Raw genomic sequence first — 23,074 nt, 5'->3', positions numbered from 1 at the left:
GAAACAGAACTCCTGCTGAAGTCTTAGCCCAGGATCCCTCTCCTCTCCCTGAACCACTCCACATTTTAGCTCTAAGGTCACTGCTTCCCTTCTTCTGACCCTCTCAAGTCAGATTGCACTGTCCCTGCCTCCTACTATCAGAATGTGCACCTGCTACTGATCTAGTTAATTCTAGTAGCTCGGCTTTATCTCAGGATGAAGCTGGGTTGCTCAGCTCTGTCATGAGCCTTCCTGAGGGCAGAAAGCAGGTGTTTCTCCTTTCTGTATCCCTAGCTCAGAGTGACTGGCATCCTGACACTCAATTTTCACTGGCTGATAGGTTCACTGTAAGGTGGGATTTGGAGGACATTTCATATTGCCTTGGGCCTAGAATGTTTCTATAAACGGCAACCTCAAATCTCAGTGATCCCCATTTGTTGGTTTCTTCTTGGAGGTCTTGGCACCAAGAACAATTCGTGGTTGAGAGGAAAATGATGTAAAACAATATCCCAGATCTACACAGAGATCTACATGGTTTACAGGGCTCACCTGAGTCCCTCACTCATTTAACCCTCAAAGCCCGGTGAAGTGGGCACAGTGTGCCTTAATTTACTAATGAAACCAAGGTCCAGGAAGCCAAATGCTTTATTCACGGCTGCCAGGTAGTAAGCAATAGAGGCAGAACTCATTCCAACTTGATGTCAGAAATAAATCAGGTCTGGGACTTCCCTGGTGGTCCAAGGAACCACTAGGGGGTTAGTGTGGCTAAGTCTCCATGTTCCCAATGCAAGATGCCTGGTTCAATCCCCAGTCAGGAAACTAGATCCCACATGTCGCAACTACTAAGACCTAGCACAATCAAATAAATAATTTTTTTTTTTTAAGAAATAACACGGGTCAAACTATGTCATGGGCCTTTTTCAGCAGAGGTGAAGAGTTTGAGGAAAGAGAACAGAGACACATACCCGGGCCTGCTGCGTCTTCCACAGGTCTTGGTGAAGCTTGTGGAGGGCGGCCGCCACCGCCTCAACTGAGAGAGCCGTCAGGAGGGGCCCTCTCTTAAAGAGGATCCTAGCGCCATTCTGGTCTGAAAAAATGAGGAAACACCTCCTGACCTGGTTGCACTATGAAATGAAATAGCCACACCACACCACCCTGATGTGGCCCTGGCCTTCCTATCCATCTCTCCTCTCTTCAAAGAATCCCTCTCAGCAGTTTGTTCATCGTGCCCTGGTCTGCATACCTATGTGCTAGGCGCTTTGATGGGCACTAGAAAATGCCAGCTATTATTTGTTAGGCATTTAATAAGTGCCAGGACAGGGAAGCCTGGCGTGCCGTAGTCCATGGGGTCACAAAGAGTCGGACACGACTGAGCGGGTGAACAACAATAACAAGTGCTAGAGACTGTGCAGGCAATTTTATTTCTGTCATCTCATTAACTCCTTAGAAAAATCCGAGAGGTGGGTACTTATAACACCCTCATTTTATAGTTGAGAAAATCAAGCTCAGAGAGGAGAGGTCACTTGCCCAAGGACATATGTCTAGCAAATGGCAGAGCTGGGGTTCACACTCTGACGGAACCCATCCCAAGAGGCTGCGGCCTTGGCCTTGATGCAGTACTGCCTGGAGAACTGCACCCCTCTCCTCTACCCCGGGAGCTAGGCCTGGCTTTGCCCAAGGGCCTGAGCTCCTGGGTGGCTCCCTCACCTGGCTCCGGGCCCCAGAGGGAGGGGGCTGAGTCTCCCCCGCCGCTCAGCTCCAGCCTGCTCTCGCAGGCAGACCCCAGGGCCTGCTGCAGGACAGAATAGAGGCTGGCCAGCTGGACCTGGGCCTGGTGCCCAGGCTGCTGCTCCGCCACCAGCGCCTCCAGCCGGCTCTCCGTGCTGCGCAGGCGCAGCTGGAGTTGGGCCGCCTTGGTCTCCTGAGCCCACAAGGAAGCTCGGAGCTGCTGTTCAGTGACTCGAGACGCCTCCAGCTCCTCCAGCAGCTGAGTCTCCTGGGCCAGGAAGTCAGCCTCCTTCTCCTTCACCTCCTGCTTCAGTAATTCCACCTGCCAGAGAGGAAGTATGGTCACTCCGAGCAGGGAGTGGACACCCCCTCCCTGGACCCTCCCAGGCCCAATCCCACTCGATCCCCAGGGTCGTGGGGTTGTCTGGGGCTGGGAGGATTTCAGGAGGCTCAGCTCTCCAGCAGGAAGGGAGGGTCTGGAATGAGTGTCACCCCAGATCTGACCTACGCACCTACCTAAGGACTCCTGACATGTGGGCCTGGGCTATATGCTCATGGGCTCTGGCCCTGGTCCCCTTGGCAACTATGCCAGCTTCCTGCTATGATTAGAAATCTGCCTGAGAGACCTCCCTGGTAGTTCCGTGTCTAAGACTCTGTGCTCCCAATGCAGGGGGCCTGGGTTCAATCCTGGTCAGGGAACTAGATCCCACATGCTGCAACTAAAAATATTTTGTGTGTTCACAACGAAGGTGCCAACTAAGATCTGGGGCAGCTGAAAAAAAAAAGAATTCTGCTTGAAACCCTGATACTGAGCCAAAAGAAGACAACTCACAATAATAATGGCTACCATTTACTGAATGCTTACTGTGCTCCTGACACTTCCTATATTCCTACAATGATTAAGAATTATCATCCTTGTTTTATGGATAAATAAAGCGATATTCACACAACCAGGAAACAGTAGAGCAGGGATCACACCCAGGACTGTCTAACAAGCAGACCTGGGTCCTGCTCTACCACAGTCTACATCTAGCTCTTACTCCCTTCACGCTTTTCCTCCCAGCTCCATCTTCCCTCCGTGCACAGGTCTGGGGTCCTGCTGTGAACAGACCAAGTCGGTGGAAGGCCTCTTGCTGCCGTGGACCCTAGGGGAGTAATATTTGTTCCCCTTGCTGTGTCTTGCCGGGCAGACCAGGTGCACTTGGCACTGGCCAGGCGAGAACAGGCCTGGGTAAGCCCTATCCTCTGGGCCCCATGTTCCGGTCATCAGCGGTCTGTTCTTGACTCTGGGTCAGGTTCCCATGCTCCACCCCACCCGATCCTGGCTTCCCTCTCCCGCCGGGTCTGCTGAGGACTCCAGAGGCTGGCTTCCATCAGGGAAGAGATTTCCTGCTGGGGTGGGAGATACCTGAGCGCTGAGCTCTTTCTGCCCGGCCTGGGCCTCCTGCATGTCCTGGCGCAGGGAGCTCAGTTCTTGCTGTTGAACAGAGTCAGCCTCTTGCAGAACAAGGAGTCTCTGTTCCTTTTCCACCAGCGACAGAGTCAGGCTAAAAAGAGAGGGGTCAAGTGCAAGTTCAATGCATGAAGCAGGGCACTCAAAGCCGGTACTCCAGGACAACCTAGAGGAATGGGGTGGGGAGGGACTCGGGGGGGGTTTCAGGATGGGGGGACACGTGTGCACCCGTGGTTGATTCATGTGCATGTATGCCAAAAACCATCACAATACTGTAAAGTAATTACCCTCCAATTAAAATAAATAAATAAAATTTTTAAAAAAGAGAGAGCGGTCAGAGGGCCAGGCCATTCTCTCAGGCAACAAAGAACTACCTTCTCATCTGACTGCTCTAACATAGCATGGATAATTAGCATAGAAACAGTAATGATCATGATTACAGGCTAAGAATAAAAATCTGTGCTTATTGAGCACCTACTGATTGCTCCTAGGTTCAACTTCACAATTTATTCTTTGGCAAATTTCAGAAATCCCTACAGAGTACCTCAAATTCAACACATCCAATTCTTCCTGTCTCCTCTGCACCTCCCCTCCACCCAGTCACCCCTGCTACATTCCCCAGCTCAGTGAATGGTATCTCCATCCACCCTTAGAAGTCCTGACCACATCACAGCATTCTTCCCTCATCCTGCCTGTGTCCACTCTAAGACTACATATAAACCGATCCCAACTCCCCTAATGTCCCTTAAACCCCTTGCCTCCTCCTCTTCCTTACCACCCCGCCAGGGATCCAGCTTTGGTATCTCTTATCTGGACATCGGTACCAGTCTCGTACTTCTAGTTTCATCAACAAAAGGGTTTCTCCCGCCTCAGACTCCAGGTAACATAATCTGCCAATACCTTCCCTTGGAGATGATTCGATTAATGTCTCCTCCACAAAACCTTCAATTCTATTGAGGCAGAGACCATACTGTCTTATTTAAACTACATCCCCAACCTCTGGCATAGTGTCTGGTGCGTGAGGCATCTTCTCCACTAAATGAATGAAGTGCAAGCTTCGGAGACAGGGACCATGCCCTCTCTACACAGTTACCTGTAGAGTCCAGAGCTAGAGACATGAGTGGTTAGGGGACCTGAGCAAAGAACTGTCAACCTCACCGTGACCCCTGGATCCAGACAGGCCAAAGCCAACTCCATGGGCTGTCCAGCCTACCTGGCTTTTTCTCTCTCCAGCTCCTTCTGAATTCGGCTACACTCCTGGGCCTCTCTCAGCTTTTCCTGAACCTCCTGGTCCACGAACCTCTGGGAGGCTTCTTTGGAAAGCAGCTGAGACTTCAAGTCCTCCACCTGGAAAGTCAAGAGCATGAGGACCAGGGATAGGAAGTCAGTGGAAGGATGCTTCTCATCTAGGACTTTAGGGTCCTTCAAGGTTTACCATAGTCAGCAGCCCATTTCCAACGCCCAGGAGGGCCCGCCAACCCTTAGGTGCTGTTCTTAACTACCTCCCTCCGCCAACCATTCATAAGCCCCTCACTACTGTTTGGCCTTGTCACCTGTCTCCCCAGCCTCACGTATGGTGTATAAAGGAGGCGCAAAGAAAAACCTTGGCTGAATGTAACTCTGTCCAAAGGCCAAGTGACTATATTTTTTAAAAATAAACAATCCGAATACTATCTGATACAGGATTCTGAGAAGGAAAAGCAACCTGGTATAAAAACACTTGCTCTGTGGGGGAGGTTGGATCAAGGAGGATGCCAAAAAAATGCGAGGTTTGGGTTTCCCTGGTGGCTGAGACAGTAAAGAATCCTCCTGCCAAGGCAGGAGACGTGGGTTCGATCCCCAGGTTGGGAAGATCCCCTGGAGAAGGAAATGGCAGCCCACTCCAGTATTCTTGTCTGGGAAATCCAAAGGACAGAGGAGCCTGGGGGATAAAGTTCATGGGATCACAAAGGATCGGACACGACTCAGTGACTAAACAATAACAACCATGGTCCCCACTGAGAGAGGTTACTAACTATCCCAGGGGCCTGGGAGGCATATGCTCAGTTCTGAGAACCCTTCACTTCTCACTTAATACTGGGGCCTCCCCTCCCCATCCCAAGCTCAGGCAGCAGGGCCAAGGTTTCCCTGTCCTGCCAGGGGGAGTAGGAGGGCCTGGCTGTGCTGGGGAAGGGTTGCCGGGCTGGGAAAGAGGAGCAGGGACCTGCTTCTGCAGGTCTGTCTTATCCTGCAGCAGGACGCAGCCCTCCTCCTGGAGGGCCACCAGGCTGTCTCTGTGCTGCTGGGCTGCCTGCTCCAGCGCTTGCTGAGCCTCCTGGAGCTGGGTCTGCAGCATCCCGGTGGTCTCCTGCAAGGGGAGAAGAGAGAATCCTGTATCAGAAGAGAGAAGGGAACCTTGGTCACAAAATCTGTGTTGCAGAGATTGTGTCGTATAAATACTGGTTTTTAGGTTGGGTTGGCAAAAGCCGAGGCGGGGCCCAGCTAAGACGTGTTGTTTCCGTGACACCTTGTCACCTCAAGTCCTCACCTCCTCCCTCACCAAGCGCACTGCTCACTCAGACCACTGCAGCAGCTCTTGCCGGGTGTCCCGACTTCCACTTCATGCTGCCACACCCACATGCACACATGTACACACACACACAAACACACACACAATTCTCCCCTCAGAGGCTAAAGTATTTAAAAAATACATATAGTAAATCATGTCCCACTCTGATTTTTAGATACCATCCAACACGTTCCTTCTGCCCTTAGAACAAAATCCAACCTCCTTCCATGGCTGACAAAGGGTTCCTGCCCCCAAGCTTATCAAGGGACTTGTCCCGGGTCCTTTCTGCCTGTCCCAGGTCCTTACGACAGCTATTTCTACTGCCTGAACTGTCCTTCAAATGGCTGGCTTCTTTTCTTTTTAATGGTTTTATTGAGATTGAGTTCATATATCCTGCAACTGACCCATTTAAAGCAGACAATTCAATGGTATTTAGCATATTCACAGGGTTGTGCCATGGTTACTGTGATAATTTTTTACCATTTTTATCAGCTACAGAAACAAACTGCATACCCTCCCCATCCCCGATCCTCACTTCCAACCACTCATCTACTCTCTGTCTTTATAGGTTTGCCTGTTTGGGCTACTGCCTGCAAGTGGAATAATATACCATGTGGCCTCTTGTAACTGGCTTCTTTCACTTAGCAAAATCCTTTCAAGGTTCACCCTTACTGTTTTAAGGACCTGACTCTTTTCAACCTTCATGGCTCAGCTCAAATGTCACTTTCTCAGTGAGGGCCCCACTGACCACCTTTGTCCAAAGAGGCCTTCCCTGAATCCCTCTCAGTTACCTCGGCCTATTCGTTTCCTTTACAGCCCTTATCGCAACCTACAGTTATCTCACTTATTCTGTGTCCTCTCTGCCACTTTATAAAATACCACGACTGTCACGTTCACCATTGTGCCACACCTTTCTATTAGTCAAGTGTCAGCAGCTAGCCCGGGGCCCGGTGCAAAGAAGTGCCAAAGAGCAGGTCAAATGTGAAAGAGTGGGGACTTCCCTGGTGGTCCAGTGGCTAGGAATCCACCTGCTAATGCAGGGGACATGGGTTTGATCCCTGGTCCAGGAAGACTGCTGGACATGCTACAGGGCAACTAACTAACCGTGGGTCACAACTACTGAGCCCGTGCTATAGAGCCTGGGATCTAGCGAGGCCACCCCAATGAGAAGCCCGAGCACTGCAATGAAGAGTAGCTCCCACTCACCACAAATACAGAAAGCCTGTACATAGAAACCAAAACCCAGTGCAGCAAAAAACAACAACAACAACAACAATCCACCTGTCTATGCAGGGGACCTGGGTTTGATCCTGGTTGGGGAACCAAGATCCCATGTAACAGGGCAGCTAAGCCCACTTGCTGCAACTACGGAGCCTGCACACCACAACTAGAGAGAAGCCCGCACACTGCAACAGAAGATCCTGTGTGCCGCAGCTAAGACCTGACACAGCCCTATAAGTACATATTTAAAAAAGAAAAACAAAACAGTGTGAAGGAGTGAATCGCCGCTCCCTTTTCTCCCTGCCCAGGACCACCCCCCATACCTGCTCCTTTAACTGCTGGACCTTCATGTCCTGCCTCAGCCGCTCCAGCTGTTGGCTGGCCTCTGCCAGCTCCTTCTGCGTCTGCAGCAGCGTCTCCAGGAGGGACACCCTCTCCTTCTCTGTCTCGAGCTGCATCTGTGAAGGGGCAGGAGGGCCGGGGCTTGTTGGGTCAGGGGTCATCATGCTCATCCACGAAGCCACAGGGACACGCCAGGTGCTCTAGGTTCTTCTGGCAAATGGGGTTGGGGGGGGCGGCAGCTGCTGAGGGCAGAGGAAGGTTGGGACCACTGACTGAGAACCAGGAAGTGTGAAGATTGCCACTGGTTTGCAAGCTGACAGGATGTGGTAAACGGCGGCCCTCCCTCAGGAAGTGGGACACACGGCCAGCCCCGCAGCCAACGGTGCCGGTCGCCTGCTCACGGGGGCAGAGTGGGAGGCCTGGAAGCCCCTGTAGCCCCACTCCCGGGGGGCTGGAAGGAAGTGGTCGGAGGCAGGGGGTCACAGGGAACATGCAGCCCTCCCAGCTACCCACCTGGCACAGGGCGCTCTCGGCCTCGGCCCGCTCTTCCTCCCTCCGCGTCCGCATTGCCTCCATTTCTGCCTGCTGTTTCCTCAGCCTCGCTTCCAGCTCCGTCTTCTCCCTCTCCAGGCTCTCCAGAAGCTTCTCCAGTTCCTGCCGGTGCTGGGAGCACTCTTCTTCCTGGTCGTACGAAGGAAACACTGACTGAGCCGAGAGGGTGAGGCGCGGAGGCAGAGGAGCAGCAGGTGAGAGTGAGTCTACGGCTCACCGGCTGTGTGACCTCGGTGTCTTGCTCACCAAGCCTGTTTTCTCATCTGTGAGGTGAGGCTAATTATCCTGCCTTGCCTATCTCGCCAAGTTTTATGAGAATCAAGTGAGATTTATTTGAAAAAAAAAAAAAAATCAGGGGTGTCCTTGGCAGTTCAGTGGTTAAGACTCTGCACTCCCAGCGCAGAAGGCACGGGTTCAACCTCTGGTCTGGGAAGATCCCACATGTCGTGGGGCAACTAAGACCATGTACCACAACCACTTAGCCTGTGAGCCACAGCTACAGAGCCCACATGCTACAATGACTGAAGCCTGTGTGCCTAAAGCCTGTCCTCTGCAACGAGAGAAGCCTCTGCAATGTAATGAAGAGCAGCCCCTGCTCGCCGCAAGCTAGAGAAGGCCTGCACGCAGCAATGAAGACCCAACACAACCAAAGATAAAATACATAAATTAAGATAAAAAAACAGGGACATCCCTGGTGGTCCAGTTGTTAAGACTCTGTGCTCCCAATGCAGGGAGCACAAGTTCGACCCCTGGTCAGGGAACTAAGATCCTGCATGCCATACCATACCACCAAAAAAAAAAAGATATAATGCATGTAACTGTTTTTTAAAGTACAAATGTCCCTCATATAAGCTACAAATATTTGCTATTTTTAACCACATCATGCTTGGCAGTTGTAACAGCAAACAGGTGGTGGACTCATTCTCTGTTGTCCCTCTCCCCTGCTCAGAGTGGCAGGGTCAGCCTTCTGAAGTCAGACCACGTCTAGCTGTGTCTAGCTATGATGTCTCCTACAGGATCCAAGACCGTCAGGATGGAGCATCCCGGTCCTCCCAGAGTCCACCAGTGACCGACTTCCCTGATTTCCTGGATGAATCCAGCCCCTCTGTCAGGATCTCAGGATGGTGGTGAGGGGCTCTGGAGCCAGGCTGCCCTGGGTTGCAGTCTTTACTCCAGCACTACTAGTATGACCTCAGTTAATTTCTATCGCATCTCTGTGCCTCCGTTTCCTCATCTATAAAAATGAGGATAGGGAATTCCCCGGCGGTCCAGTGGTTAGGACTCTGTGTTTTCACTACTGAGGGCACAAGTTTAATCCTTACTCTGGGAACTAAGATCTTGCAAGCTGCACAGCATGGCCAAAATATAAACAAATAAATTCTCGGTAAAAAAATAAGTGTTAGCCACTCAGTTGTGTCCGACTCTTTGCAACCTCATGGACTGTAGTCTACCAGGCTCCTCTATCCATGGGATTTCCCAGGCAAGAATACTGGAGTGGGTTGCCATTTTCTCCTCCAGGGGATCTTCCAGAACTAAGGACTTCCCTGGTGGCTCAGACGGTAAAGAATCGGCCTGCAATGCAGGAGAGCAGGGTTTGATCCCTGGGTGAGGAACATCTCCTGGGAAGGAAATGGCAACCCACTCCATTATTCTGGCCTGGGAAATCCCATGGACAAGGAAGCCTGGTGGGCTACAGTCCATGGTGCTGCAAAAGAGTTGGATATGACTTAGTGATTAAACAACAACAAAATGAATAAAAGTAAAACAGACATTTTCAGACAATTAAATACCAACATACCCTCACCAAAGGTTATCTTCCTTCAAGAAGGAAAATAAAGCCAAATAGAAAACCCGACATGCAAGAAGGAATGGTGAGCAAAAACAAACCTTGTAAAAAAAATTTCAGGATATCTAAGCAATGATTGACTGTATAAAATAATCAAAAGGCATAACGTATGGTGTTAACAAACTACTAATAACTAAACACACTGACTAATACAGCTGATAGGTGAGGAGGAGTGAAAGCAGGTAAAATGTTCTGTGATCCTGTGTCATTTAGGAAAAGGGTAAATATACCAATTAACTTGAGATTCTATTAAGTATGTATTTTAAAATATTAAAGAATAACTAAAAGAATAAAAAACACAGTACATATCATCCAAAGTAGCAGAGAGAGAGAAAAAAGGTAGGAAAAGAATACAGCTTAATCATTCACTACAACCCTCTAAAAGAAGTTAAGGTGATCTCCCCGTCCCAAAAGGTAAAAAGACAAGATGAATAGCAAAAGATGACAGAAATAAATCCAAACATACCTATAATCACAATAAAAGCAAATGGACTAAATTATATAATTAAAAAGCAAAGGAAACACAGTTCTGAATTGGGCAAAGAATTATCCAAGGTATTCTTCTGCTCCCTTTACACCCTGGAGGCCACGTCCATCTCTCCCACCCCCTGGCCACATCCACCACCTACCCACTTCTCCTGGAGCCGATTCACCTCCTCCTCATGGGCCGACTTCAGCTGCTGCAGGGCAGCCCGCCCTTCTTGCTCAGCCTGGGCCAGCTGCCTAGCTGCTGTGTCCCGTGCCTGCTCTGCCCGGCTCCGTTCAGTGTCCAGTTCCAGCTGCAGGCACTTCACTTCCCCTAGGATGCCAGGGACAGGATCTGTCTGGTCTCTGAGCCTCTGCCCTCCCATCTTTCACCCTCCTCCCCAGGCGTCATGAGGAATTCCCATCTCAGAGGCTGGGTGTGTATGTGTGTGTGTATGTGTGTATGTGCGTGTGTGTGTGTTAGTCACTCAGTCGTGTCCAACTCTTTGCAACTCCATGGACTGTAGGCTACCAGACTCCTCTGTCCATGCGATTCTCCAGGCAAGAATACTGGAGTGGGTGGTCATTCCCTTCTCCAGGAGATCTGCCTGACCCAGGGATTGAACCTGGGTCTCCTGCATTGCAGGCAGATTCATTACCATCTGGGCCACCAGGGAAGCCCCCTCGGAGGCCCTAGGTCTGGCTCTAATAGCTTCCCACCGTCTTCCTGGCTTTTAGTATCCCCGTGGACTGAAGTGTGCCCATCCCAGCTGGGTTCTCACCTTGGATTACTTCCTTGGCTTGAGTGACAGTTTGAATCTGGACCTCCAGCTGCCCTTTGGTGACCTCTACCAGAGAATTTTGTTGCTGGGCCTCAAACAGACTGCTCTCCAGTACCTCCTTGGCTGAGCTGTCAGGTTCAGGAATCAGGAGAGTTCTTACCCATTAAGCCCCTTACCCTTCCCTAAGAGGAGTTGGGTTCTAACTACTGGCCACCTAGAGAAGCTAGGGGGGCAATTACAAACTCATAACTCATTGAAACCCCCATACACTTTGGACAAGGAACTCAGCTTGGCTACGCCTTGCTTTGCAAAGCTCTCCGCCCCTGGCAGAACTGGGGGTGGGCCCTACCTGAGCCCCAGCAGTTGTTCTGAGAGCTCCTGCCGGTCTCGCTCCACAGCCTGCAGCCGCACCTCGAGAGCCGCCTTCTCCCGTGCCAGAGCCTCCTTCTCCTGGACTTCTCGGGCAAGCATCTCTTCCTGGCGCTTTGTCTCTTGCTTTAGCTGTTCCATCTGACCTGAGGCTGCCTCCTGCTGGTGATATGTCTGGGGGGTACAGAACTGATGAGACAGGTGCAGAGGCAGGACCACCCCCCCAGGCTGCTATCATCAGATTAGGGTCACTGGACCCACCTCTGTGAGCTGTCCTCTCATACCAACGGTCATATATCTATTTCCCTGATCTACCCAGAGTGCCCAGTCCAGGAAACAAGCTCTCCTTTGAGCAAGACTCTGTGCTTAGGGCGGCAAGAGATCTACCTCTAAGGAGCTTTTAGTCTTAAGAAGTAAGACACACACACATTACCACGAAGAAGGTGATCAATGCCCTGAGAAAGAGACTCTGAGAAGGGAAGAGTGAAAGTGAAAGTGTTAGTCACTCAGTTGTGTCAGACTCTTTGTGACCCCATGGATTGTAGTCTGCCAGTCTCCTCTGTCCATGGGATTTTCCATCAAGAATACTGGAGTGGGTTGCCATGCCCTTCTCCAGACGATCCTCCTGACCCAGGGATCGAACGCAGATTCTTTACCGTCAGAGTCACCAGGGAAGACCCCTGAGAGGGGAGATTACATATAGTTATTAGGTCAACGAGAAGTTTGGTAGGGAAGAAAGATCACCTTTGAGTTGGGTCATTGGTTCAGAAAAAACTCACGGAGCGCCTTGCCATGTGTTAGACACTGTGCTAAAAGCTGGAGGGATTAAAAACAAATAAGACATAGCCTTGCTTCAAGGAGCTTTTGGTCTAATGGTGGAGACATGTAAACAGATAATCATAATACAGTACGAAGGCTGTGGTGGTTGAATAAACATGACGTATTATCAGAGAACACCGGAGAGGCGTCTAACTCAAACTGATGGATGTGAAGCAATGGGGCATAAGTGAGGGATTTTTAGGAATTCCTTTAAGAAACTGGAAGATGTACACCAAACTATTAATAGTAATGCTGGTCATTTCTAGGAAATGAGATTTTCCCTTCCTGAATCATTTCTGTAGTGTTTTCGTTTTTTTACAGTGAGCATGTATTATATACTTTCATGAGACGGTAGCAGTTTTATCTTCCCACCTCGCTTAGTTTCTCTTGAATTTCTTCCTTCTCTTCTTGGATGCCCCTGAGATCCGCTTGCAGCTCCGCCCTGGTCTCTTCTGTTTTCTGCAGCTGGGCCTCCAGGTGGGTGTTCTTTTCCCACAGGGCTTCCCTGCTCCTCTCGGCCTCTGCCAGGTCCACCTGCAAAGCGCTTCTCGCCTGCTCTGCTGCCTCCATCCTCCTGCACACAGACTGGTTCTCCTGTTCTAACTACTAGCCAAAAAGGGAAGGGCATCAGAGACAAAGGGTTATGGTTTAGAGATGAAGAGGTGAGACAGAAGTCTACATGAAATATATGACTCTGTTCCCCACAGAAGGATACAGGAGTGCTTATGGGAGAGGAGGACCAAGCACACATTTGGGGTCTAGAGCCTTTACTGCAAGTACTAGATGTTGGGGACAGAGACAAAAAAGGCAAAATCCTGGACTTCCCTGATGGCTCAGTGAAGAATCTGCCTGCCAATGGGTTTAATTCCTGATCCAGGAAGATCCCACATGTCTTGGAGCAACTAAGCTTGTGTGCCACAACTATTGAACTTCTGCTCTGGAGCCCATGAGCTGTAACTACTGAAGCTCACATGTCATGCTGCAACAGGAGAAGCCACAGAAGCCCTGCCGAGCAACTAGAGAAAAGCCTGGGCAGCAACAAAGACCTAGCACAGCCAAAAAAATAAATAAACAAACAAAAAAAAAGGCAAAATCCTGCTCTTGAAGAATTCAGGATAAGGGAACATAGAATATTTCTGGTGCTCAAGGGAACAAGAGTGATTGAACAGACAGTTAAATCTGTTCAGTTTGTTTTTCTAGCACCATGAAGCATGCAGGATCTTAGTACCTCCACCAGGGATCGAACCCATGCCCCCTGCAGTGGAAGCTCAGAGTCTTAACCACTGGACCACCAGGGAAGTCTGAGACATGTTACATCTGTAACCTCTAGAGAAGATTTTGTGGTTTGGGCTCTTCAGCAGATCCTTTTGTGGTGGTTGCTGTTATCTCAAACAACAGGATTAAAGCCTAGTCTTCCTTCTAGAGTTCCTTCTAGGACTTCCTTCCTGGCCCTGGTGATTTCACTGTAAAGCCCAAAGGTAGTCCTGCTGTAGATGTGGGAGGGATTTACTTTCAATGGTTGAGCCCGGGCCTTATAATCTTTGCTTTCCTCTGCACTATAAGTGTTCCTTTTGCTCATTCCAGGACTACATGGGAGCTGATCTGTCTTGGGCTGATCCATCTGAGCACTGTTCCTTGTCACAGGCCATCAGCTGTGTCCTGCCCTTGGTTGGGGCCCAGTCCTACGCTGTGTATCAGAGATCTTTGCTCACCTGGAGAAGCTGCTGGTTCAGTCCAACTTTATCTAAGGCCAAAGCCTCATTTAAGGCACTGAGTTTGACAGCTGCAGCCCGAAGATCAGCGACCTCAGCCTTCAGGCTGTTCTCAGAACTGGACAGCTCCACAATTGACTGTTCTGCCTAAAAACAGACAGTTAAAGAGTTTCTCTTCCCAGTTTCCCTGCAACAGTGAACAGCTCACATCCCCAACACCTGCTGCTTCCTGTGTACAGACAGTAGTTAACACTTCATTCCCTCCCTTACATTCTAAACTTTTCCCTTCATTCCATTCATTCACTCTCCCATGCATTCATTGAAGAGTGAAAGAGGAACTCACATGATGGAGGCACAGACATCAGGATATATAAACAACCACAACTGTGATGACACCACAGACAACGGAAACACAAAGTGCTCTGGGGCCTCAAAGAAAACATTCGTTCAATTGGAAAGAGTCAAAAAGTGCTTGGTTGAAGAGTTGACAGTGAAGCTGGACACTGAGAGATGAGGAATGGTTTGCAGTTAAAGGGGAAGGAAAGAAGCAGTTCAGGCAAAGGGAAGAGTTCATACAGAGTGTTAGAGTCACAAGGGAATGAGTACCATGGAGAATGTACTTAGTAAAGGCATAGGAGGAGTGAGGACAGGGATCTCGGGTGATACGGAGGCTAGGAAAGGTGGCAGCGGGCAGAGGGCTGGGAGTGTGACACCAAGGAGCTGGGGAGCCACTGAATGGTTTTAGGAAAGAGACTGACTTGACCAGATTTATACTTTAGAAAATCATTCTAATTCCAATATAGTCTGTTGGGAGGGACAGAAACTAGCAACTGAGGCACAAAATAGGAAGGGCCATGGCTTACAAAGTGAAGAATGACGCAGGTTGCATACCCTTTTCCTAGAAACAATCAACTTTCCAAGCCGCCCGCCCCACCCAGCCAGTGGGGGGGAGGCCCACGCACCCTGGCCAGCGCGGCGGTCACTTCTGTTTGCTCCTGCCTCAGCAGCTCCCCTTCTAGGCGACTGGACTCCAGGGCTTCCCGAAGGGAGATCAGTTCACTGAGGGACTCAGACTGTTTGGCTTCCAGGACTGCCAGCGTCTCCTGACTAATGAGAAAGAGAAGAGGGCTAGAGGAAATCTTAGGGAGTAGCCGTATCCCGAAAGATGTTGAAGCTGAAACTCCAATACTTTGGCCATCTGATGCGAAGAACTGACTCATATGGGAAGACACTGATGCTGAGAAAGATTGAAAGCGAGAGGAGAAGGGGACAACAGAGGATGAGATGGTTGGATGGTATCACAGACTCAATGAACATGAGTTTGAGTAAACTCTGGGACAGGGAGGCCTGGCGTGCTGCAGTCTATGGGGTCGCAAAGAGTTGGACACAACTGAGCGACTGAACTGAACTGATTTGCTTTTGTGATACAAAAGAATGAAGGTGGTCTCTAAAAACTGTTAAGGAGGGATCTCCAAGACACAATGTGAAAAAAGCAAGGTACAGAACAGTATATGTGGCGCGCTGTCTTTTACGCAAGAAACTGGGGGAAATACGAATATATGCACACATTTGCATAAGGCACCACTAGAAATATGAACAAGAAATTAATTTAAGTGATTTCACACAAAAGGAAGGGATATGGGATGGATGAAGCAGAAGGGACAAATACTCTCTCTGTGTATACCTTTTAAAATAGTTTTGACTTTTGAATTATATAAAAAATTTTTTTTTTGGCCACACCATGTGTCATACTTGGTCTTAACCCCCTCGAACAGAGATGAAACCTGTGCCCCTTGCAACACAAGTGCGGACTCTTAACCACTTGACCCACAGGGAAGCCCCTTGAATCATAGAAATATTAATAAATGTATTATTGAGCCAAACAATTTAAATTTAAAGACATAAAACTATCTTTGCAGATTGTTGGTTCTTTGCCTTGGTATAGGGAGACCCTTCCTTGCACCAGTCATGATCCTTAGAGTAGCCCTTCAGGATTCCATCGTTTGTGACCATTAGGCGCAAGGAGCTGGGGAACAGGAAAGGAGAGGAGGTACCAAAGATGAAGAAAATACAACCCCCGTTACCAGGTACTGAAGACCTACCACAGGCCATGCTCTGTGCTGGCATTTTGTAAAACAGTTTTAATCCTCCCAATGACCCTTCAAGGGAAATATCATCACTCCTATTTTACAAATAAATTAACCCGTCCAAGTGGCCAGAGCAATTAACTAAACCTAGCTTCTGCCCAGCTCTAAAGTTCTTGCTTTTTCTATGATATCATTTTGAGGAATTTACAGATAAGCTGGGTCCCTTTACTCTGGAATTTCCTTTTTTAAAAAAAAATATTTATTTATTTGGGTGTACCAGGTCTTAGTTGCAGCATGCTGGATCTTTAGTTGCAGGCTGAGAGATCTAGTTCTCTGACCAGGGAACAAACCCGGCTCTGCTGCATTGGGAGCTTGGAGCCTTAGCCACTGGATCACCAGGGAAATCCTTGGAATTCCCTTTCTTGACCAGCTCATTTCCCATTACTTCCCAAGACCAGTCCTACTCTTTGGCCAGACTGTTCTCCTCTGAACACGCCATGCACCTTCCCACCTCCTTTTCTTTGCTAATCTGTTCCTTTAGGCCTTGTCCTGCTCTCTACCAACCAAAATACATTAAGGCCCAGCTCAGCAGCGACCCTCTCCTCCGTGCAGCTTTCAGTAACGAACTGTTACCCCTATTCTCCCAGAGGACCTAGATTGAAACTCTTTTTAGCTCATGCTTCACCTGGCCACAGTTTACTTGTCTGACTTCCCCATTACACTGCAAACTGCTTGAGGTCAGTGTCTTATTTATTTCGTTTCCCCCTACGGGGCCTCAGTTCCTCTGGGTGCTCAGCAGAGCCTGGATGAACTTTGTGCATTCATCCTTCTGCCAAGGGTGGAGCGGTAAGCTAAGCTGAACCCACTGCACACGCAGCTTCCGTTAACTCCGCTTTCTCAGGGTGAGGAGGGACGGGGCCAGGGAGGGAGGGGACTGCCACACGCACAGACGCGCCCTCTCTCGGACGGCCAGGTGCAGCTCCTCCTGCTGCTCCTCCTTCTCGCCCTGAGCAGAGTCGCCCTGCAGCTGGAGCTCCATGTTGGTCCTCCGCAGTCGCCACGCCTCCTGCTCCAGCACCTCCAGCTGCCGCTGCAGCTCCTCCCTGGTCTTCTGCAGCAGCTCTCGCTCCCTGGAAGAAGGAGGCCAGACGTGAGCACAAACCCTGGAACCTAAAAACCCTCCTGGAAGCAGACAGCAGAGGGTCAAAGGAGAGGGGTATCTGCTTCCTTTAAATATCTCATCTTTCCTTTTGAGAAGGAAATTTGTCGGTTTTTTTTTTTTTTTTTTAGTATCTATATATTTGGCTCCAACAGGTCTTAGCTGTAGCACACGGGATCTTTGTTGCGTTGTGTGGATCTTTCATTGGGGCACACGGACTCTCGGGTTGCTGCGTATGGGCTCTCTTGTTTCGGTGCTTGGGCTTAGTTGCTCTGCGACATACAGGATCTTAGTTCCCTGACCAGGTATCGAACCCTGGTCCCTTACACCGCAAGGTGGATTTGTAACCACTGGACCACCAGGGAAGTCTCGAAACTGTTTTTTTTCCTCCTAAATCATCACAAAGATCCAAAACTGAGTGAGCAGGAGCCAGCAGAATGCAAGGCCAGGCAGTCCTGAGCAGCCCTGGGTCTGCCAACCACACACACACACGATGGGAGTGGGAAAAGGCTGGGTGAGGACTAAGCCCAGGAGGAAGCTGGGGGACAAACAGTCCCCACTCACCTGCTGAGAGAGTCCACCTCCCCCTGCAGGTCCACCGTCTGCCCTGCCAGGGTGTCCCGCTCCCCCGTGAGCTGCTGCAGCCGCTGTCTCAGGGCTTCCCCCTCTTCCTCCCACTGGAGATGCTGCTGTTGCCAGGAGCTCACAGCTTCCTGGCAGCCTGACAGCTGCTGCCTTAGGTCCTGCGGAGGGAGAGGGGCAGAAGGGAGGTGGTGAGCAAGAGGGCAGGGCAGAGCAGGGATGTCAGAAGCCTGGAAGCAGGGCTGGGCAAGGGTGTGACCAAGGTAAGTTGTGAATAAAGATGAGACTAGCTGAGGCAACAGAGCATCAGAGGTGACCGGGTTCTGTGGCTCTCAGAGTCTCAGAGTTCATCATCTTCAAATGTACCATGTGGAAGGTGGGTTAGTGGTGAGTAGGGCTGGGACCCTTAGAACTGGAGAACACTTACCCACACTCCCCGGGGCTCCACTTTGCACGGTGAAGTGTTAAGTGCATCAAAGTGGGGCATGCCAGTGGCGTGGGGAGTGTGCTGGCTCCCCACCAGCACAGCTGGGGAGACCCAGAGATTCCAAAGGGCACTTCAGGGTGTTGACAAAACTCCTCATGTCAGGTCAGTGTAGTGAAAGGGGCAGTCTGGGCTAAGAGGGTACCCGGGGCCCAAGTCAGTTTAGACACCAGTCCCCACGGCTGAGGAAGAGTGTGGGGTTCTTACCTGCAGAGCCTGGCGTCTCTGAGTCAGTACCAAACGCACCAGAGAGACAGCCTTGTCTGGCTGCTGGGAATCAAACTGGGAGGAAAAGCTACTGGGGTCCAACTGCAAGGAGCTCTCGTGACTAGAACCATGGGCCATACTGTCCTCTTCTTCTACCATGGCCTGAAACCCAACACGGCAGGGTCACCATCTCACTGACCAAGGCCTAGAGTCCATGCAGAAGATTCACACTCCAGCCTGGACAAACCTGATGTTTTCTTTCTCCTAGGTCCTCTCCCTGGGGGGTGGGAAGAGGGCATCTAAGAGCAAAAAAGTTTGGGTTCCTTCAATTCCTCACATCAACTGTTTACCATCAGTCACCCAAACCCAGGATGAGCATCAGGGCTGGAGCACCCCTTCAACACTCCATGAATAAATTAAGGAAGAAGAGGTTATTGAATCCCGCGGCTGTCTGAGAACTGCAGCCGGCAGTAAGAACAAGGGCCTGTTTTAGCAGGCAGGGCCAGCTCACAAAAGCTTAGCTTAGGGTTCCAGTTTTCAAACATACCCAGAGAACTCATTCCCACAAGAGCCTCCGTCCAAACTCCCCAAGACGCACCTGAGAGGACAGGGAGGCCTGGGTAAGGGGAGGCTGGACATGTCGCTGTGAACAGGAGGCTGACTGGTACCTGGGTTATATCCTGGATCACTTGTTGTAAAGACAACTTCTCCTCTTGGGCGTTCCTACTAAGAGATGCCTCATGTTCCATTAATTCTGCGTGATTTGCCTCCTGAACAGGGAACAAAATGGAGCCTCTGAGCCAAACTTTCAGAGGAGGATTTACCATTTCAGGCCCCCAAATCAACCAGTCTCCTTCTGTCTCTTCTGTCACCCCTACTTTTCCCCTGACCACACAGGAATGCTAACGCTGTCCTAGGACCCTGCGGACAATGTGACGTGGTCACTGAGAGTTCAGATTAAGGGTTTAAGGGCTCCGAAAGTCAGCTGTCCAGATTAGCATTCTTTCTCTGTCACTTTCTAGCCTGGTAACCTTAGGCAACTCCTTCTTTGAGGTTCCTTCTCTTTAAAATGGGAATAATTAACAGCAACTACTTCATAGATTTGTTCCCAGACTTGAACGAAAAAATTGCATATAAATTACTCAACACAGTGCCTGTCACAAAGCAAATGTTCGTTAAATGTGAACTATCACTGGATGAAGGATGGCTGCTGTCTCTGGACAGCAAATGGACTTGTGAGACCTAAGGCCAGAGGAACCTCTAGCCCTAAGGAAGGCCAGTAGTAAATTTGAACTCTCAAAATTTCCCTCCTCCTTGCTTCCCTGGTGGCTCAGAGGTTAAAGCGTCGGCCTGCAATGCGGGAGACCTGGGTTCGATCCCTGGGTTGGGAAGATCCCCTGGAGAAGGAAATGGCAACCCACGCCAGTATTCTTGCCTGGAGAATCCCATGGACGGAGAAGCCTGGTGGGTTACAGTCCATGGGGTCGCAAAGAGTCGGACACGACTGAGCGCCTTAACTAACTTTCCTATCTTATTGTGCTAGTGAAGACCTAAAGACAAAGATTTGCAGCTATGGGTTTGTGTTTTTTTTTTTTTTTTTTGGCCTATGCAAAATCTGAACCAACATTTGTAAATTGAGAGATTTTTATAAGCTGAGAAGTTCATAAAAATCTACATTTCTGGCATCTCTCAAAAAGTTAACAAATAGGCCACACCAGCCCCATCCCTATTGCTATTACTGTTCAGTTGCTCAGTCGTGTCCAACTCTGTGACCCCATGGACTGCAGCAGGCCAGCTTTCCCTGTTCTTCACTATCTCCTGGAGTTTGCTCAAACTCATGTCTATTGAGTCACTGATGCCATCCAACCATCTCATCCTCTGTCATCCCCTTCTCCTCCTGCCTTCAGTCTTTTGCAGCATCAGGGTCTTTTCCAGTGAGTTGGCTCTTTGTATCAAGTGGCCAAAGTACTGGAGCTTCAGCTTCAGCATCAGTCCTTCCAATGAATAGTCAGGACTGATTTCCTTTAGGATGGACTGGTTTGATCTCTTTGCAATTCAAGGGACTCTCAGAAGTCTTCTCTAACACCACAGTTCAAAAGCATCAATTCTTCGGTGCTCAGCCTTCTTTATGGTCCAACTCTCACATCCATACATGACTACTGGAAAGACCATAGCTTTGACTAGATGGACCTAAGGCCTCATTCCTACATGGCAATTATTTCTTAAAGTTGAACAGTGGATGCCTCCTCCAGACGGGACAAATATGTCTCAGGGTCCTGCAGTCCCCACCTCTCCTCTTTTATTCCTGTGTACTGGGATCAAGTGTCCTGTGTTGTACTAAATATGACAATATGGGAAAAATCAGAATTCTTACAGTTGAACCTGCTTGACTCATTTATAGTATTTGGGCCCATGAGAACATCTGAATCTGCAATTTCCTGAACACAATGGAAGCAAAAAGGCATAAGCAAGTTTGCTTCCCAGCTGATCTCAGTTTGGATGAGAAGACTAGGGATATGCATAGTGGTTCAGGATTCACCTAGAGTCAGAGATACTTAAACTTCTAGAGATGGAAGAAAATGTGGAACCAAGCCAGAGGTTCTGACTTCAAACCTAAGAGAATCCCTTTGATAACACCCTTGGCAGATGTTATCATGGACTTCACTCCTTCACAAAGCAGACAGTTCAACTACCAAGCAGCTCTAGCTGCAGCCAAGTAACTTCTAGTCACTGGCAGGGCTTGTGGCCCCCTGGCATACATTAAACAAACCAACTCTCTTCCCTGGTGTCAGTCCTTCAGTTACGTGAAGGCAGCCATCATGTCTTCCTCAAGCCCTTCTCCACCAGGCAACCCACCACCATGCTCCTCAGGTGTTTCTTGTATCAGTAGGTTTTGAATCTCTCTACATGTTCCCCTCCACCCCCTCCTACTTGGCCACTGTGCCTCTTCATGTATGTCCCACTCTCTCAGAAGAGGACATACTGCAAAGTTCCCCTAAGAAAGTAATAGGGATGATGCTGTTGCTGTTAAGTTCCTGAGTCGTGTCTGGCTCTTTATGACTTCATGGACAGTAGCCACCAGTCTCCTCTGTCCATGGAATTTTCCAAGCAAGGATATTGGAGTGGGTTGCCATTTCCTTCTCCAGGGGGATCTTCCTGACCCAGGGATCAAACCCACATCTCCTGCCTGCATTGCCAGGAAGACTCTTTACCACTGAGCCACTTGGGAAGCCCATAGTAGAAAGAGTAGACGGCTAACGTTTATTAATAGGTAAATGAATGAGTTAATTAATTTTCAGATGGGACCAAAATTAATTTTGTCACTTCAGGGGATTTCATCAAGGAACGTTTAAGGTATCCTGCACTCTCTGTCCATAAAGGACAGGAACCCACAGGCCCACTCCCAACTCCTTGCCAGAATGAAGGATCACGTACCAGGGTCTCCATCGTCTCTCTCAGAGCCTTCACCGTCTTTTCGTAATCTTCATTTTGCTTCTGAGACTGGGTCAGCAGGGCAGAGAGCTCGGCCACCCTGATGAGAAGAGCACAAGTCTGGCGCCTGGGCACCCACGGATGTGGACACCTATGCAGCACACCCCCAGCCCGACACAGACCCCCCGCCTGCAGGCTCCCCAGAGACCCTTGGGCGCCCCCGGCCCCTGTACTCCCTGAACGCATGATGCTGTAGCCTTGAACTCAGCGGGGGAAGCCAAACGCCACTCAGACACATGCAGGGATTTACCACATCTCAAGTCTGGAACACTTGTTTGGGGGCCCGAGAGCTGAAGGAAAGCCCTGGCCCAGGCCCCTCCAGGCCCCGCTTGATCTTGAAGTCAAGCACCCTGAAGTCAATGAGAACATCAGAAGTGCCACATGGGATAGTTCCAAGGTCCCTCCAGCCCAAGGTTCTAACTCTGATAGAGAAAAAGGAGGGGCAATTTGGGAGAGATTATGGTCAACCTCCCTGATCTTAACCTCAAAGTTCAGGGAAATCACCAGGCCTCTTTATCACCTTTATCCTGGAGGGCCATACCTGGTATTATATGGGTACCTTAACAAATATTTATTGAATGAACTCATCCAGGAGTTTAATTTCTGTTTCAAAGTCTTCATAATTTGATTCTGTATCATCTTTAAGAGCCTGAACTTACAATACAGTCACTCATTTAGTTATTGTATCACTAAATAAGCATTTACTAATTGTATACTATATGCCAGGTGAAGTGCAAAGCACTAGGTCACACAACTTTGCTAAGACATTCTCTGTGCTTTCCAGTGCCTTCACAACCCAACAAAACAAACTGCAATTTGCACACGCCACCGATAGGTGGTGACACTACCCTAGCCATGGGGTATAAATTGAACTCTGTCAGGAGAGGATTCAAATAGAGCTCTTTGCTTATGTCCCTGCCCTTCTCATTTTTTTAAAATATAAATTTTATTATAATCCATAAAATAAAAGAGCCTTACCAAAGAAAAAGAAAAGAAAAAAGCTAAATCATCAATGAAATTAAAAAACTATTAATAAATAATCAATGCTATAACAAGCAGTTCAAAAGACCATGGTGGGGTACAGTAATGTAACAGGCTATTGAGGTCATAGAAGAGGTGACATTTGAACTATGCCTTAAAGGATAAGGCAGAGAGAGGAGGGAGGGAGGCATTCCAGGCCAAGGCCAGCATCTACAAAGGCAGGGAACGTGGAGGAGCTTGGCTGTTCTGGGAATGGCAAGTAGTTT

At 49.4% G+C, this 23,074-nt stretch overlaps 1 protein-coding gene across 4 annotated transcripts in view; it reads right to left on the bottom strand.

The window, feature by feature from the left end:
* The window catches only part of CEP250 (centrosomal protein 250), a 47,010-nt gene that overhangs the window by 12,224 nt on the left and 11,712 nt on the right, over positions 1 to 23,074 (bottom strand). For 3 of the 4 annotated variants that reach the window (XM_043479333.1, XM_043479332.1, XM_043479334.1), the window contains 18 exons: positions 21,771 to 21,867; positions 19,004 to 19,105; positions 18,336 to 18,497; positions 17,627 to 17,805; positions 16,851 to 17,033; positions 14,779 to 14,923; positions 13,817 to 13,963; positions 12,477 to 12,707; positions 11,266 to 11,459; positions 10,917 to 11,044; positions 10,299 to 10,468; positions 7,785 to 7,952; positions 7,253 to 7,387; positions 5,364 to 5,507; positions 4,374 to 4,507; positions 3,116 to 3,254; positions 1,687 to 2,029; positions 945 to 1,066 (listed from right to left, as the gene is read on the bottom strand). In XM_043479333.1, coding sequence (XP_043335268.1) covers positions 945 to 1,066; positions 1,687 to 2,029; positions 3,116 to 3,254; positions 4,374 to 4,507; positions 5,364 to 5,507; positions 7,253 to 7,387; positions 7,785 to 7,952; positions 10,299 to 10,468; positions 10,917 to 11,044; positions 11,266 to 11,459; positions 12,477 to 12,707; positions 13,817 to 13,963; positions 14,779 to 14,923; positions 16,851 to 17,033; positions 17,627 to 17,805; positions 18,336 to 18,497; positions 19,004 to 19,105; positions 21,771 to 21,867 — 2,923 coding nt within the window. Of the gene's footprint in view, positions 1 to 944; positions 1,067 to 1,686; positions 2,030 to 3,115; positions 3,255 to 4,373; positions 4,508 to 5,363; positions 5,508 to 7,252; positions 7,388 to 7,784; positions 7,953 to 10,298; positions 10,469 to 10,916; positions 11,045 to 11,265; positions 11,460 to 12,476; positions 12,711 to 13,816; positions 13,964 to 14,778; positions 14,924 to 16,850; positions 17,034 to 17,626; positions 17,806 to 18,335; positions 18,498 to 19,003; positions 19,106 to 21,770; positions 21,868 to 23,074 lie in introns of those variants that run through there. The other variant, XM_043479335.1, reaches the window with a different exon arrangement.

This window comes from Cervus canadensis, chromosome 10 (genome assembly GCF_019320065.1).
Source record: "Cervus canadensis isolate Bull #8, Minnesota chromosome 10, ASM1932006v1, whole genome shotgun sequence".
Classification (NCBI taxonomy): Eukaryota; Metazoa; Chordata; class Mammalia; order Artiodactyla; family Cervidae; genus Cervus; species Cervus canadensis.
Note: the sequence above shows the minus strand (reverse complement) of the source record. Positions and strands in the feature narration are given on the sequence as shown.